This window comes from Myripristis murdjan, chromosome 18 (genome assembly GCF_902150065.1).
Source record: "Myripristis murdjan chromosome 18, fMyrMur1.1, whole genome shotgun sequence".
Taxonomy (NCBI): domain Eukaryota; kingdom Metazoa; phylum Chordata; class Actinopteri; order Holocentriformes; family Holocentridae; genus Myripristis; species Myripristis murdjan.
The window spans coordinates 11417093-11434630 of NC_043997.1; the positions used below are offsets into that span (position 1 = coordinate 11417093).

Genomic DNA, 17538 nt, shown 5'->3' on the forward strand with positions numbered 1-17538 from the left:
GCGGAGCAATTTTGTTTCGGGGAACAACTGGCCGACTGCAACCGGACGCTGATGGACAAAATTGCTCAGATCTCACAGCAGGTCGCGGAGATCACCTCCTCTGTCAGGACGATGGTTGCATCCCGGGCTCCGGCTGCTCCTGCGAGTGCACTTCTCGGGTGTATCGGCAACTTGCAGGCTAGCCGCAACCCCGACACCAGCCCCAGCTTCCTGGCAGTCCCAGCTACCAGCCCCATCAGCCCGGCAGTCCCAGCTACCAGCCCCAGCAGCCCGGCGAGTCCTGCCACCAGTCCCAGCAGTCTGGTGAGCCCAGCCACCAGCCTCAGCAGCCTAGCAAGCCCAGCTACCAACTCCAGCAGTCTAGCAAGCCCAGTTCCCTGTGTTCGACTGGCTGACCCGGTCCCAGTCCCTGTCCCAGTTCCCTGTGTTCGACTGGCTGACCCGGTGCCAGGCCCTGTCCCAGTTCCCTGTGTTCGACTGGCTGACCCGGTGCCAGTCCCTGTCCCAGTTCCCTGTGTTCAACTGGCTGATCCGGTCCCAGTCCCTGTCCCAGTTCCCCGAGTTCGACTGGCTGACCCGGTCCCAGTCCCTGTCCCAGTTCCCCGAGTTCGACTGGCTGACCCGGTCCCAGTTCCTGTCCCAGTTCCCCGAGTTCGACTGGCTGTCCCGGTTCCGGTCCCAGTCCCTGTCCCAGTTCCCAGAGTCCAACTGGCTGCTCCTGTCCCAATTCCCCGAGCCGGACCGGCTGCCCCGGCACCAGTCCCTGTTCCCGTACCAGTTCCCCGTGCCCGACTGGCTGTCCCGGTCCCTGCCCCAGTTCCCAGAGTCCGACTGGTTGCCCCGGCCCCAGTCCCTGTCCAAGTTCCCCGAGTGGACGTTGCCGCTACCCGGCGGCCTGGAGTGGACGTTGCCGCTGCCCGGCGGTCCCGAGTCCACGTTGCCGCTGCCCGGCGGTCCCGAGTCCACGTTGCCGTTGCCGCTGCCCGGCGGTCCCGAGTCCACGTTGCCGTTGCCGCGGCCCGGCGGCCCCGAGTCCACGTCGCCGCTGTCCTGCGGTCCAGAGTCCATGTTGCCGCTGTCCGGCGGTCCAGAGTTCACCCTGCTGCTTCCGCTGCCTGGCGGTCCCAAGTCTGCACTGCAGGACGTTATGGTCGCTCTGCAGTGTGGTCCCACCCACACTGCAGCCATCCAGGATGGGTCCGCCTTGACCGCCAGCACTCTGGCCGTCCGCCAGAGCACCTCCTCGTCCATGGTTCCCTGCGCCCTGGCCGTCCGCCAGAGCACCTCCTCGTCCATGGTTCCCTGCGCCCTGGCTGTCCGCCAGAGCACCGCCTCGTCCATGGTTCTCTGCGCCCTGGCCGTCCGCCAGAGCACCGCCTCGTCCATGGTTCCCTGCGCCCTGGCCGTCCGCCAGAGCACCGCCTCGTCCATGGTTCCCTGCGCCCTGGCCGTCCGCCAGAGCACCGCCTCGTCCATGGTTCCCTGCGCCCTGGCCGTCCGCCAGAGCACCGCCTCGTCCATGGTTCCCTGCGCCCTGGCCGTCCGCCAGAGCACCGCCTCGTCCATGGTTCCCTGCGCCCTGGCCGTCCGCCAGAGCACCGCCTCGTCCATGGTTCCCTGCGCCCTGGCCGTCCGCCAGAGCACCGCCTCGTATATGGTTCCATGCGCCCTGGCCGTCCGCCCAAGCACCGCCCCGCCCTTGTTCACCTGCCCTCCAGCCTTCCACCTGACTCTGGCTCTGAGCCCTGTGCTTTGGCCTCCTCCTCCCCCCGTCTTATGACGGCCATCCATCCTCGGGCCCCTGTTACAGTTTTTGGGACGTCAGGAGCCGTCCCTTGAGGGGGGGGTTCTGTCATGGTTTTGTGTTGCTTGTGTTTTGTTTGGTTCTGTTTCATGTGTTTCTGTCATGGTTTTGTTTGTATCTGTTTCCTGAGTTTCTTTTGCCTAGTTCCTTTCAGTGATTTCAGCTGTGTCTTGTTTGCTCCTCCCTGTGCCACACCTGTCCTGTGTCTGTTAATCATCCCTGATTGTTCTGATCCCTCCCAGTGTTTCCCTCAGCCTATCCTCTGTGTTCTCCTGTCTTGTGCTCCAGCCCCTTCCCCAGGTGTGTCTTGTTTGATGATTAGTTCTTGTCTATTTAAGTCCTGTTTGAGTTCTGTTCTTCGTCGGTTCATTGTGCTGTATTGTCCTGTTCTGTTCTGTGCTGTATTGCATTCTGTTTCCTGCTCCCTGCCTTAGTTCCTTGTGTTCTTTGTAGTGATTAAATCTTGTTTTTTTTCATTGAGCATTTTTTGCCTGCGGCTCCTGCTTTTGGGTCCTCCACCTTCCTCCCCTGTGACACTTTGACTCCTAAAACGACTCTGCAGACACACTGTTCAGAGTGATATAGTTTCCAATTTACATACAAATATAAACAATCTATACCAAAACATGAAATAAATAATAAATCAAATCATTTAAAACATCCAGCCAGTACCATAGCACAATAAAATAATCATCAAAGCAATTCTTCACAAAAATAAATTTTACAGTAACGTATTTAGTTTAGCCAAGTGACATTGTGGAAGCTGAAAAATTGGAGCTGGAGAAATAATTTTCAGTCAAGGCAGGGATGCAGGGATGATGCTGCATTTAAATGCTTTGTGTATCTAATGAAAAATGTTTGAAATTGATGGTGGTAGAAATTGCGAAGTGTTCAAGTAGTCAATAATCGGACAACAACACCTTTGTGTCTTTATTTCTTTATTTATTATTTTGCTAGCTTGTGTTTTACTTAAGGAATAAGAAATTCATTTTCAGACAGTCTGCCCTCATAACTAACGGACGCAAACAAGAATTACACAGTTTATGTCACTATCAAACAATCTTACCGTTTTGTGTACTTTCTTCACAACAAAAGTCATCAGTTTTTCCATCTTTGAAGTGAACGTAAGAATCCATTAGACAAGAACTAACATCAGAAGAGTGGAATATGTGTAATAGTGAGTACTGTTAAGAGTACTCAGCATTAATACTGCTTTGGAAGGAACAGATTTCCAGCCTGTACACCTTAGAGCACAAATCCAGGAAACATATGGTCATTTACATGTCCAAAAAAGTTTTGTATACTGCTTGCATCGCGGTATGCGCGCGATGCCCGTGAAGCAAGAGGACCAAGTCAGCTCAAGCCAGGAGGAGAGAAAAAAGAGACCTGTAATCTGACACCCCACCACACATGTTGCTGCAATGATTGACAGCAATCAGCATCTGACCAATCAGTGGTCAGATGCACCGACACTGCTGCAGGTGAGGAGAGAGATGGCTTCTAAGAGGCATTTTGAATCTGGAGCAACTAAGAGGGAAAAAAATCAAAACAAGATGTCACTTAGGGCCTCAATTTGGCCAGGGCGGCCCTGCTCAACACTCTTGGTTGTCTTAACTTTATATTCTAGTCATTCTAGTCAATAAAATAATAGTGAAATTAGAATATTCCCCATTTTTCTGGGTGCTCCGTGGAAGCTCATCATGGACCCCTGGGAGGTCCCCGGGCCTCAGGTTGAGAACCGCTGACTTCAAGGATCATTTGCAACTACACTCAACAATGGCAAGCATATAATCAGCCTTTAACCTATGTTTACCTGTTCACACTTAATGCACATGTACAGAGACTGCAGTGTCGCCCTATAATGTAACACCCATCTCAGAGGTGTCAGTGATCACAGAATTCATTTTTATGGAATTAAATTATTAAAACGAATGTCAGGCACATTAACAATGCAATAAATACCCACAAAACCACTAATCAATGCTACTATCTCAATCAGCACATAAATTTATCTCCTTATCGACTGTCCCGTCACAATTGATGTCACATGAAAGGAGATTGGCACCGTTTGTCCTGATTGTGAGGTTTTGGTGACGTGTGCGCACTGCGAGCCGGTCAGCCAAACTTCCACTACACCGGCTCCACTCCGCCTTGCGCTGAAAGTAGACCTAGTTTCAGATGGCGAGCTTTGAGCGCACCTCGGCGAAGCCTTTTGGCACAAAACTGTCACTGCGCCAAGCTGAATCTGTCAACACCTCCCCCTGCTGCAACGCCACTCCCATCTCAGCGCACCTCCGTCTACCACCCTGCGCCCCTCGGGTTGCGCTGGTCCAAACCAGCTCTGCGCGGTGTTCGCCTCACTGCGCCAGCCTGCGCTGCGCCGGGAAACTAGAGCCCTCCGTGTTCATGTGTCTCTTACTTCATGTGTCAACTCCCCGGCCTTGATAATCCCTCTGGCCTGTGGAGGGCGCTCTGACCTCGCAGAATGTCTTGGCCACTGTGCTACACTGTACACAGTTTCAGTCTCAGGGAGCTGCGTCCTCTCCGGCGTGACAGAGCTCCCTCTGGCCTCTTGGTGGCACTGCAAAATAGCAGAAAGGGATTGGACTGGTCACAAATATCTAGGGCACGGAGTGAAAATAAATGGTGAAATAATGCAGAGTCATAAGGATAACTGCAAAAGAGATAATTTCTTTGTTATTTATAGGTTCCACAGGGGCTGGCAATCCTGTGAATGGTGAGCAAACATTTAATTTACAAATAAGTGGATGTGCATAGACCTACACTATTTTGATTCTTTTTCTCCAAAACCTCAGTATTATTATTTCTAAAACTGGCAGATTGGCAAGGGGAAATTTGCCTTCATTAAATAAAACTCCTGCAGCGTTCACACATTGTTGAGTATAACAGAGATGGTTTTAAACAGCAACCCATGCACATGTGTGTTGTCTCAAACATATTTTTCACCAAAATATCAATCAAACATCTGGTTACTGACCACAAGAGTTGGAAGAGAAATTAATAAAGCATAGCTGCCATTTTACAAACATGGCAGTATCATATTTGCATGGAAATCACATCAAACTGTCTGTGAGAATTATGTTGCACAGTAACACTGTACACACTGCAGGTGGGTGTGTGCGCGCTTTAATTTCTTGCAAAACAATCACAACTTGCTCCCGCACTCACATTAAAGCTCTGCTGTTTATTGGGTCAATGTTTCGGTCTATCAACCTTCATCAGGACGCTTTAATTTCTTACCTTTTTCATTCTCAGCTTTACATTTATTTCTGAAGCAAATATCGGCATAGGTCACACCTGATTCGTCTGGAACAGAATGCAAGTTTCAGGACTCGTTGGTGAAAAAGACATGAACATTTTGTGTTTTAGGGCTTAAGATGGACTTGTAGAGGCCGGCTTGTTGGCAGATGGATGGATGCAAAATAAAGACAGCAACTATTAAATGTTTTAGCTCGGCTTCAGAATGTGAAAAGGTAAAATCAAATAAATTGCACCCCAGTCAGCTGCTATCAAATGAACAATACACCAAAGGAAACTTGGAAACTTATGTGTGTTTCGACCTTGTTTATTGGCAACAAAGAGGCCAATAGTGGCCAAAAAGGAAACCCAGTCAAGTCACTGCTTGTCTGCGTGATTCACACCACGGCAGTTTCTCACATATCTATGATAGTTTGATGTGTTAGTGTGACAGCTGAATATAGCTGGCAAAGCTGACACCACACTGGACGCAGCGGTAATCATGTTTGCTTGCAGAAACTAGAAGGTGTCATTTACAGCGAAGTTGTGGATGCACCCACTTCTTGAAAATTTTGCCACCAATTTTCAGAAAGCAGTGACATCTTCCTGCACTAGCGGGTGTAAATTAAAATTCCAACCAATAAAACCTTCACAAATCTTTAAACATCCTCGCTCATCAAACTATCCCTTCAAAGAAAATTGTGTTTCTCTCCAAAATCCTGTTGGCTTGCACCTGAGAAAGATCCTTCCCTGCGCCATGTCCTGCCCAAACGTCCAACAAAAAAATTAAGGCAACGTTTTGCATCACGCTTTTTGAGTTATGACAGCTGCTGGTAGAATTACGTTGATCCAACACATTTCTTTAAGTATGATGAATTAGCTTTTCTGCCATAATCGTAAGCAGTTCTGAGTAACATGAACTTAATATCAGCCAACATGAACACCAGTTTTCAAGCTGACTTTATTTAAAAAATCAAGTTGTCCAAATAATTTATTTTCAATATTTGAAAGCATTTTCAATATAACCACAGCCTAACATTTCTCTAGATTAAATTAATTTTTTCTAGCAATGTATTTTCCCAACAAAAAATCTTTTCTCATCTCAACTCATCTTTCTTTTCTTTTCTTAGTAAAGCCTACCTTTCTGAATGAAGTCAAACAAAACAAAGATTAGACAATTAGACTGCCTTTATTTTGCACTGTGATTTCACATCATCAACACATTACATTCATACAAATATCTTACATTACATTCACACAAATATTAACACAAATATCTATTGTGACTGTGGCCTTAGGAAATTAACTATTTGGCCTACTGTTCATGATTACAAAATAAGAACTCTTTGAATCACAGAAATTTTGAATGAATAGAACAGGCCTGTGAGTATACAAGACAACACCAATTCTAAAGGCAATTCTTAAGTGCAACACATCAAGTGTATAACCTGATGAAACCTCAGCCTTTGATAACTGTAATGGTAACACCAGTATTATGGATTAACACTGTCCATAATGTAGAGATGTCCTCAGTGCAAACTTCCAACTCACTAAGGTTTTAGAGCACAATCAGAAAATACTGCACTTTAAGATTCATTACTTTTGAGCTGGCCTTTTGTCCATCAAGCACCACGAGTCACTTCTGAAATACCTCACAGATGAGCTTCAGCTGTTTGGGATAGCTGAGGTAAAGAGCATATATTATGCCCATCAGCAAATCACAGGATCTGGCGACATCAATCCCTTCCAGGATTTTGGTCCCTTCGACGACAGTGGTTGCACAGCCATCACCGATGATGGCCATCTTCATCAGTTTCATCACAAGGTCTGCCTAGAGCTCCTCCGTGTCCTTACAGAAGAAATTAACAGGTCTTAGAGTTTTGGAGGGTTTTTTTTTTTTTTCAATCAACACTGGCATTTCTCTCACATTACTACCATCCCCTCCAACATCATCAATATCAGACTGCTCACCCTCCTGATTAACTGGGTTACTATAACTGTCTGTGTTTGACTGTTTGACTTTACATTCCTGTTTAGCAGGTCTTTTTTGAAGTCATCTAGTGAGTGAGGAGTATGCTTACGGCTTCTGTGGGAAGCAAACGTTCCATAGATGTTAGTTTGGGAATTGCAGTTTTTGAAAACACAGGTGATGGTTTCTTGCTTCTTAATGTGTCGACCAAGATGCTTAAAATATTTTCTTTCAGTGGTGGCTGTGCCTACACTGCAACACTGGCAACAGAAATTGAGTATGTCAGAAGATCTGACCCTTTCTTGAGTTGAGTGTTTTCTTGACAGATGTGATCTGAGGCTACCCCATGTTGTAAAGGAACAGAAACAGTCCAGATGGGAACATGGCAGAGGTTGTCCAGCATGTCTGTGACATAACCTATAATGTTTCAGCACTTCTGCTTTGGTGGAGGTCTCAAAAGTACAAAATTTACAAGCCTGTTGCATTGTGATACTGGAAAAAAAAAAAAAGTTTCATCATTACATATGTAGTAACTTCACAAAATGCTTCACAAAAATGTATTTGCAATGCAATTACAGTGAAGTGGTAGCTAATTAGCAACAGGTTTGTCACACAAAGTATGTAGCTTTATGCAACCTATCATGATCTGGGGAAAAAAAGGTCAGAATGACACAGGAGTGGTGTTATTTATGCTGTCAAATTTAACCAGTCAATGTTAACAATTTATCACTCAAATTAAAGATTCAAAATCAAATTAATCAGAGATTATTAAGTATCATATGTCAATATGTCTTTGGTGTAGGGTAGCTTAATGTTAACTAAACTGTAAATATGATAACAATAACGTGAAAGCAGGATGGTGTGGAACTAGTGCATGATACATGGAACCATTCTGTGGCATGAAAATAAAGCCTACGCCCCAAACAGTAACGTTATTTGATAAATTACAGGCTTTGAAACAAAAACTACTGTTGACCATTTAGCGTTGGTGGATGTCTTGTTCTCATTTTGTTCTCTAGTAAAAACATTGCAAAGTACTCATGCAAGAACAACACATAAACAACAGAACTGCAGAACTGTTTTAAGCACACAATTACCCCCTCAGTGCTAGATTAAGAGTGCCTGCTTGTTTGTCAGACAATAACAGTTTTACAAAAATTGGCACACAGTGTCTAACTTATGAGTCTACCGACATTCAAAACAGCAAAAAATAGGAAGAGTGTGTTGATAATCATATCACCACTGAAAGAAAATATTTAGCTGTAATAACCGTTCACCTTGTTTGAGAAAGAGCACGCTTTGTGTTGCTGGTATTTTTCCACAGTCTGCAGCCATTTGAACTTGTTCAGGCATGTAAAGTGGGCGGGGAAATTCAAAGTGTAGAAAAATTAAGTTGTCAGCAAATGTAATAAAGTTACCAGGACTTTAATTTTGTTCCTTGTTGTTGTAAATGAATTAAGTTTGGCTAAGTCATGATAGTGTGTTGAAACAAGAGGTGTAATTTTGGTGTCAATAGAACTCAATAACATAACAGTCAGAAACAAAAAATCTGACAGTAACAAGAACTTATTTTGTTTTCTTACAACAATACAAGTATTCAAGCACTGGCTAAAGGTCCTCTGAATTACTTTTTAGAGTGTACAAAAAATTGAAAAAGTAAGGCCAAATCCCAATGTCCACCATCACGGACTCACAGACTTTGAGGTGTGTTCGTGCTACATCCATGAGGGCTGAGAGCTGTCCCACTGTCCAATCGACAAGTACATTAGGGCGCCCTCTAGCGGCCATTTTGAGCACTTTATGCACACTTTCATTTTCTTAATCCGGTTGCTGGGATTATCTGTAATTCTGGAATTATCAAACACCCAAGGGTGACTGAGGTGATTTGAACTCCATCCTGACCCAGGATTTCATCTGGTTTAATAAGTGATGATGCTGTGATGCAGTTTCAGTAAAATGTGTGTGTGAATGGGTTCATGTGCCGTCAGACTGTACCTGCGGTCGATCCTCTCCTCGCATCAGAGCGGACAGAGCTCTCCTCTGGGTCGGCAGGTTTCTCTGTTGAGAATGAAAAGAATGATTTTTTTTTTTTTTAAAGACGCCTGCTTTCCTTTATGTTATTCTGCACTTGGGCATCGCTGGCTGTTTACGTGTCGTCTGCTCACCACTCTTGTGAAGATTTTTTAACGCAATCACAGAAAATGTGACGTCACCGGATTGACCCGCGGGTCCACCTGAAATACAGATTTTTTTCTGTTAAATCATTGAGAAACAGATTAATTTTATGTATAATATTCTAGCATTTCCAGCTGATGTCCATGTTAATCATAAAGTATATACTGTACCATTTTCAGTGTCCTCAGAGCCTCCGACATATTCATAGACATGAGTGTCACCTACAGATCGATCAAAACAAATTAATTACTTTCACTCCATTACACAAACTTAAGTGAACTATTCTAATATATTATCCTCTAAATCTATCCACAGCAGTGAGCAAGCTGTTTCTTCTTATAACATTTCCTCTTATGAGATATTGCTTTAGAGCTACAGTAGATGTAAGTAAATCAACACCATTTTTTCCCTTTTGAACATCTTTGAGTACCTTACACACATTCGTTTAAAGCTTTGGTGAGTCACAAGGCATTAATAGTATTTTCATACTGTCAAGCAGTGGCGGTTCTGCACATGTTGCCGCCCTGGGCGAAATTACTGCCTTGCGCCCTTCCGTTCTAGCCGCGCGTGCGCGCAGCGAGAACTTCCAAGCGATAACGGCCGCTACCGGTGCCCCTCTGGCGGCTACACACGCCCCTCCCAGAGCAGGGGCGCCAACACCTGCACAAATACCTTTTTTGGAAAAATACTTTTTATATGGACAAAATCTTGTTTGTATAAAAAAAAAAAAAGCCACCGGTCAGCATCAGGCGGGCCGGCCGCGGCACCGGCTTGATGCTTACAGGCCGCGCCCACCCAGTCAGGTCTGCCAGATCTGACAGGTGAGCGGCGCACACAGACTGCCATCCTCTCATTATAAATCAACTTTTGTTCATACGCGGCTGCAGCAGCACAACGGACAATGACACAGACAACATGGTTGATTATTGACTGCGCAATGCGGCCATTCGCCGGTAATTGCGGCATCAGGCGAGCCCACCTACTGGTTTATATGCAAGCACAATACATGTGTATTTGCTTAGACCCCAATATTAGACGAGGGCGTTTTTTCAGGGCATTTTCAATGGAAAAAAAAATATTGTCTTATATTCAGATGAATACGGTAATAGAAAACTGCTTTGCAGCGAGGATGATTTTTTTTTTTTTGCGCTCATGCCGCCCCCCACGTGACATGAAAATATGCCGCCCCGGGCGGCTGCCCGCTTCGCCCATGCCTAAAACCGCTACTGCTGTCAAGCCAGGGTTTTTTTTCTGTTGAACCACCAAAGTAACACCTTTGGTTGGTTCAGCAGTGTGAAACTAGTTTACGTGAAGCTACATTGTGAGAGAACAGGATATGGAAATGGTACAGAGGTTAAATGATATTTCTGGCCTTGCTCTGTCCATTAGTTTCAGGCCAGTTCACGCAGTGAGTGTTTAAATCATTTAAACTGTTTGGCTCCTCATCAAGACTTGTGATCATATCGGGCCATGACAAATTTCAGTTGCATCAGAATGTGCAGAATATGCTTTAGTAGCTTGATAATCAAAGTTCACATGTAATTCCATCTGGTTTAATATTTGGCCGTCTGAAACAATTGCTAAAATCTGTGTTTTATGCTACGATAATATGGCTGAGCAATTTTATCGATTCTGCGATATATATCGATATTTTGTTTCCCCAGAAAGTATCGATTTTTCAGCCGCTAGTATCGATGCATTAAGCCCCATTCAAATCCCCCGTGTTCGTCTGGAGCTCTGCTCGCCGCCCATTTCCCCCGTTCCGTTGCAGGAGAGCGATTAGGTCAGCCAGCCGCTAGTGTCCATGTAGAGCATTTCTAGCAAGTTACCCGTCGAGATACTCTCTTTACACAGACGGAGACGTCTTTCTCTCCCTGTTTACGCATTCAGAGCTAAGAGATTCAGGAGAGAGGCGGGGAATATAAATCCAGCACCTCCCTGGCTAACAGCAGCACACTGGCTTAGCTTGTCTATTCAGAGAAGACGTATCACTTCGGTTTATTTTTCAATCTATGTTATCACATGCATGTCTGTTTGATAAGTAATTTACATTTTTAAAATAATAATAATAATTTAACATATTGTTAAATTATTGGAGTCAAGCCAAACTAATTTTCTCATCACATCTTTGATTCATTTTGTCCAGCATTTGCAAACTGTAGACTCTCTGTCCAGCCAGAGCCATATATTGTGTAACTGATTGATGCTTTCAGTTTTCAGTTCAATTAATTCAATCCAAATCAATGGAACACTCACAAGATGTCACCAAAATCACTCTGTCCCTTTGAAATCTTTCAGAAAATGATGTAAGTGTATTGAATCGTATCGAATCGTATCAAATCATATCGAATCGAATCGTATCGTTGGCCGAATATCGTGATATGTATCGTATCGTGAAATTAGTGTATCGCTACAGCCCTATACTATAATCACTTAGTATAGTAATAGCAAATGTGCTTTTTATCGACTTGTTTGAGGATCATACAAGTAATTTTGAATGTTGGGCTTATTTACTGCAATTTACTCACATTTTCCTTTGCAATAAACCACCAGAGTGAGTAGGATTCGTTGGTCATGGTACGTAAACACAACATTCGAAATTGGCCCCTCCTCCCTGGCCAAGCTAACCGCTGGCAGCAATTTTTTGTTTCGTATGATGGCGACGAAATGAAGCGACTACTAAAAATGTAAAACATCCCATCACCATCCTAGGAAAAAGGTGAGGATGTGGAGCTTAATGTCAACAAAAACAACAACAATAATAGTAATAATAAATTTGAAAGAATCACGCTCTTAGTTACTGTAAGAGGGCATGAATCCTGACTGGACTGATGGCTGACCTTGCTCAACAGGGGAGTGTCTCTTCTGTTGCTCCCTCTGGGCGGCAGTGGAGCTCCGAGGGTGGAAAGACCTAATAAATGTAGTGATTAGATGAGTTAATCGATTCAATGTTCAATTCAAGATGAGTAAATCGGGAGACACACTCACCTGCCACAAGATGGACCTGTGAAAAACACACTGGTTATTGTATTTGCAAATTGTTCCTCAGTATTTCATAACTCCTCAGTTATTTTGAATAATCAGAGTGTGATACATGCAGTAGCTGCAGGGAAAGCTCTCACCTTTGATCTTTCTGTAGTAACACAGCAGGAGCAGGACAATGACCAGTACAAGTCCGATGACCAGTCGAACGAGCCACAACACACGATGTGAGGTGTTCGGAATTGAAGGTTTTTCAAGGTTGGATGCTGCAGCTAGAGGAGCATTAACAAAATATCAGACAAATACGTTGTCACGAGTGTATTCACAGTGATTTATTTTAGAACGAATCCAATCATGTAAAAGAAGGTGTTGCGATTAAACTGTCGATATGAACATGAAAAGACTGAGCCACAATCACAGGTGAATAAAACTGAAAGCAGAAGTGAAACATGTTTGCCAGTATCTTATCCTATTATGTATTATGGATGTGTAAATTTTAATGATGTTAGCATTATGTTTTCTTTTGAGACGTGTTTGACTACATATGATTTTCAGTAAAACCCAGTTATTTTTCAAATAGTCTCAAATAATTGTTGATGGGTCCAACAACTTTTAATTACAGGATAAAGCATACATTTTTTTGCGACATGCATGTGTGTGTGTGTGTGTGTGTGTCTTTTTCTTCTTTCTTTTTTTTTTAGAGATTAATTTTTACTTAAATCATTTACGTGAGGTCTCTTTCTTTTTACTTACTTCTACTGGGTGAAATTAGCTCAAGCAACAGTAGCACTAAAACTTTAACTCTTTTCATCTCTGTTTGTACCATAATTTTATGAAAATAGAAAACTCAGAGGAGGCTGTTTTGATACTTACGGTTTACTGCCATCCAACTGCATGCCGATTGTGATCCAGAGCCTTTACACATGTAGAACCCTTCATCTGACTTAGACACAGCATGGAGAGTCATCTCGCCTTTGGTTTTGTTTTTAATAAGTTTGCCATTTTGATAGAAATCCGCTATGGAAATTAATTTCTTATTTCTGTTTATACACCTAAAAGTCACAGAATCTCCCTCAGTCACAGGATAGACAGGGCTCTCCAGGACAACGTTTTTATCTGAGAAACAGTCAAAACAAAAGAAAGAAAGAAAAGTCTCAACCAAACTAAGATATCGTAACATTCCAAAAAGATCTATTCCTCAAAAAGATCTTTGCCTAGATCTTCAATACAGCTCAAAGTTATTAAGTACCTTGAGACGCTATCTTAAGAAATTAAAGATTTTTATTTTTATTTTTACTATATAGGCCCAGGCCGAAATCTGCTTGTCCACACTATGTGAATTTTCCAAGAAAATATAATGAAACCTTAAAATAATTAATTGAATATTGAAAAGCACTTAAAATGCAATACTAAAAAGATAATAATTGAAACACACCGTGTGAAGTGATGTTGACTGCATTGCTGAACTCCCCTGAATCAAACTCACACCAATACACTGCACTGGTGTGTGAGGTGAAGATGCTGCATGTGGATTCATGCATTGACATCCAGGAAGATGAACACCATGGCTGTTCCACTTTCTCCTCAAAAAATCTCTTCATTTTCCAATGACTGGAGTTTCCTGCACACGTCAGGGTGACATACTTTCGTCTGAAGTGTTGTGTTCTGTTGGAACTGACTGTGACAGAGGCTGACGGGCGACGATCTGAAAAACAAACAAAGACCAAACTGAGAATGGAGATGTATTGGACTATTAGATATGTCTGGTCAGGGCTGTCATTATGGGTCCTGTTTGAACATGTGCCAACTCTATTATTATTATTTTTATCATTATTATTTTATGATTATGGTTATTATTGTTAGGCTATCATGATCATTATTACTATCATTACTGATTTTTCCTGTCTTGTTGTGGTTTCCTTCATTTGTTTTTGTTTTCCTCTACGTGCACTGAAAAGCACTTTGGATCAACTGTCTTGTGTGAAAAGTGCTGTACCAGTAAATTTGATTTGTTTTTGATTTTTGTTTTGATTTGGTGTGCTATGGTTACATGTTGGCTAGCGGATGAATTTAGAACGGTGATTAAACTTGAGCCGAACTACGTGCGAATAGTTTAAATGCACACCTGCTGGCCAATCAGAGAAGAGCATTCACCCAGACCATGGTATGATTAATTCATATCGTACAGGTGAAAGTGTTGGAATAAGATGGAAATCTACAACTTGGAAGTGTTTACATGCTGACATGATTCATCAGTTCAAATAAACCATAAAGACACTGCAGCTGATCTGATTTTTTTGTAGATACACATGTAAGTATAATACTGGACAAGATTTAGTTTTGCATTTTGAGTTTTACTGCATTGGACTGTGGACATGTGCTGCAGTCTTTGCCTCCTGCTGACACACTTCATGATACCCACTGGAAGAAATTAGTGCTCACCAAATATTCCAGTATATCATACTTGTAATTCACACTAGGAAATTGACAAGAACATTTTCGCAGAAGGTCATAAGCATTATGCAACCAGATCTCATGACAAATTAATTAATAAATTCTGGTGCTGTTTCTTATCATTTGCTTTTCAAACTGTAATACATTTCTTTTTAAAAATTCGACAAAGAATGAAACTTTCCTTGTAAAAAAACCTGAGGTTTCCTTGTGATATAAAGAGGCCATCTTGTTTGTAATCTTATTATCTCAAACCACAATCAATCATACATACATTTGTCTCTCATTTTCCACACAGTTTCATGATGCAAACAAAGACAAAACATGGACAGTAGAAACATATTTTTCATTCATTCATCCCATGAATGAATGAATGAGACACACTCACCTCCAGACCAGACAAACTTAGTTGTGCTGTTCTTTGTGTAAAACACTGGGTCTCCTCTTCCCACCTGACACATAAATCCTGCGGTGTGTGTCGGCCCATGAATGACGTAGGAGCCCTCTGCAGTGCCAGCTTCCCTGTCAGGCAGCAGCTCGTAAGTGTAGGAGCTGGATGACAGCTGGGGAACAGCCTTGTACCAGTAAAACCTCCATCCTGCAGAGGGATACTCGACACTGCAGTTCAGAGTTACTGAAGCCCCAGGACTCAACCATGAGGGAGACACAGTGAGCTTTGGCTCAGGTTTATCTGGTGGAAAGTGCATATATCAGTATTAAAACATGACATCAGGTGTAGCTTAAAGGAATACTCCAACATTTTGGGAAAAATACCCTTTTTCCAACCCACCCAGACTGAGACAAGACATTTGATACCATTTTCACCTCTGTATGTCCAGTTGTTTGGTTCCTAAGGGTGGCATATTGTGTTAGCTTAGCATAAAGACTTGAAGTCAATGGGAGTCATTAGCCTAGCTCCACTGAAGTGAAAAAAGTAAACCTTACAGCAGCTCCCAAAGCTGTCTTACTTACACAGTGCATCATGTGTATTTGAAATAGACATCTGAACCAAACCAGTGGACGTACAGAGGTGAAAATGGTCTCAAACATCTTGTCTCAGTCTGGGTCCATATAAATATACAATACAACATGAAGCCACACTCCCACTAAAAAGTTTTTCATCACTGAAAAATATTTATAAAGAAAAAAAAACAACTTTGCTGTTTTAGTGAAGCAAAGAAAGATATCTCAGTTACTACAGCATCTATAGTATCAAGTACATTGGCATTTCTGCAGTGACTTTTTATAGTTTTAACTATAAACTTTATAGTTAACATAAGCACGATGACATAAGGATGTGGTATAGTGTGCTGTTAGAAACCTGGAGTAATGGCATCTGAAAATGGGGCTTTATAATCATTTGTAATGACTCAAATTATTTAGCTACCATTATTATTAGTAGCAGTAATAGTAAGCTTTTTCAAACAGCAATTTATAACATCATCAGTGTATTGGCTGTACTTTATGGTCCATTTAATTCTACTTTTGTTACGTTTACAAAAATAAAAGTTCCCAGTAATTCTAAACTTTTGAATGGCAGTGTATATATAATAACCTTGTAATTAATATTTTTTTAATAGAGACATTTGACTTACATGATACTGTTAAGCTGACAGGATCACTCCACTCTGTTGAAGACCTCTGTCCACTTCTGTGTCGGCCCTTACATCTGTACTCTCCAGTTTGGGATGTATAAGTGCCGATAATGTTGAATTCTTTTTGTGTTCTATGAGGTCTGCTGTTTTTTTCCCATTCATACTCCCACTCAGTGTCTCCTCCATCCTGGATCTCACATATGAGAGTGATGCTCTCTCCCTTGTATATGTGAGGCCAGTTAGGTTGCAGGGAGACAACAGCCCTGGCTGTTCATATGAAGAATCTCCAGTTAGGATACAGAAATCACTCTAAAATCAATGTCAAACTTTACTGTTTTCTGCTTTAATCCTAAAAAGTTATTATGAATGCACAGATGACTTTTTCTGCCTGCATTTTTTAAAATACCAAAACACAATGACAAACTCACGCGCGTTGTGAATGGTGATTGATGTGTACTCTGTGTAGTAAACTGAGTCGCCTCTCCATCCTCTGCACCAGTATTGTCCTCCCTCTGAGATGCTGATTTGTGAATCTGAGTAGGGAACACCATTCGGTGCAGTCAGAGGGTTCGAGTCTTTCTTGTTTCTGTACCAGTAATATTTCCAGCCAGAAGATTCAGCCACATTGCAGGTCAGGATTACTTTGCCTCCTACTGGTATAGCCTCTTTATCAGCTTTCAGTGTGGGCTGAGGTTTAGCTATTTATATTAAGACAGAAAGAAAAGAAAAAGAAAGACAGAGAAAAACATGAAGCAATTGCTCTCTATGACAGACTAATGTTACACATCTAAATGATAATTCTTAAAAATGCTTTCTGATATTTTTAAACTTATTGCAATAGCCAAATTAAAACCGTCATCCATGTTATTGGACAGAACATTGTCCTCACAATGTCCTTTACATTGCAGGGCATCCCCACATTGTTATTATTATTATCAATAGCGTTTTTTGACATGGGCGAAGCAGGAAGCCGCCCGGGGCAGCATTTTTTCATGACACATGGGGGGCGGCACGAGCGGCGCAGATGATTTCGCCTAGGGAGTAATTTTGCCTAGGGCGCCAACATAGGCAGAGCCGCGACTGCTTTAAAGACTCCTAAGCAAATACAACAGGAAATATGCTGATGCACAGCATAATGACGCAAAATGCCAGCATATCCTCAAAATAAAATGAACTAATACAAGTCAAGAATTTCCCTGTTAGAAATCTACAAGTTTAAAAAAAAAAAACAGAGTGCAAGTGTTCAGTGAAAATTTCGTGAAAGTCATGTTCAAGCCACAGCAGTAATTTTTCCTCTTTTTTTA

General features: G+C 42.6%; 1 protein-coding gene across 1 annotated transcript in view; it reads right to left on the reverse strand.

Moving 5' to 3' along the window:
• The window catches only part of LOC115376226 (uncharacterized), a 31861-nt gene extending 14764 nt beyond the window's left edge, over positions 1 to 17097 (reverse strand). The window contains exons 1-15 of the mRNA XM_030075717.1: positions 17088 to 17097; positions 16663 to 16932; positions 16235 to 16501; positions 15028 to 15330; positions 13624 to 13893; positions 13062 to 13304; positions 12329 to 12460; positions 12195 to 12210; positions 12047 to 12117; positions 9377 to 9427; positions 9197 to 9265; positions 9027 to 9089; positions 1708 to 1834; positions 710 to 853; positions 77 to 280 (exon numbers count right to left, since the gene is read on the reverse strand). Of these exons, the coding sequence (XP_029931577.1) occupies positions 77 to 280; positions 710 to 853; positions 1708 to 1834; positions 9027 to 9089; positions 9197 to 9265; positions 9377 to 9427; positions 12047 to 12117; positions 12195 to 12210; positions 12329 to 12460; positions 13062 to 13304; positions 13624 to 13893; positions 15028 to 15330; positions 16235 to 16501; positions 16663 to 16932; positions 17088 to 17097 (2240 nt within the window). The remainder of the gene's footprint in view (positions 1 to 76; positions 281 to 709; positions 854 to 1707; positions 1835 to 9026; positions 9090 to 9196; positions 9266 to 9376; positions 9428 to 12046; positions 12118 to 12194; positions 12211 to 12328; positions 12461 to 13061; positions 13305 to 13623; positions 13894 to 15027; positions 15331 to 16234; positions 16502 to 16662; positions 16933 to 17087) is intronic.
• Positions 17098 to 17538: the final 441 nt, after the last annotated feature.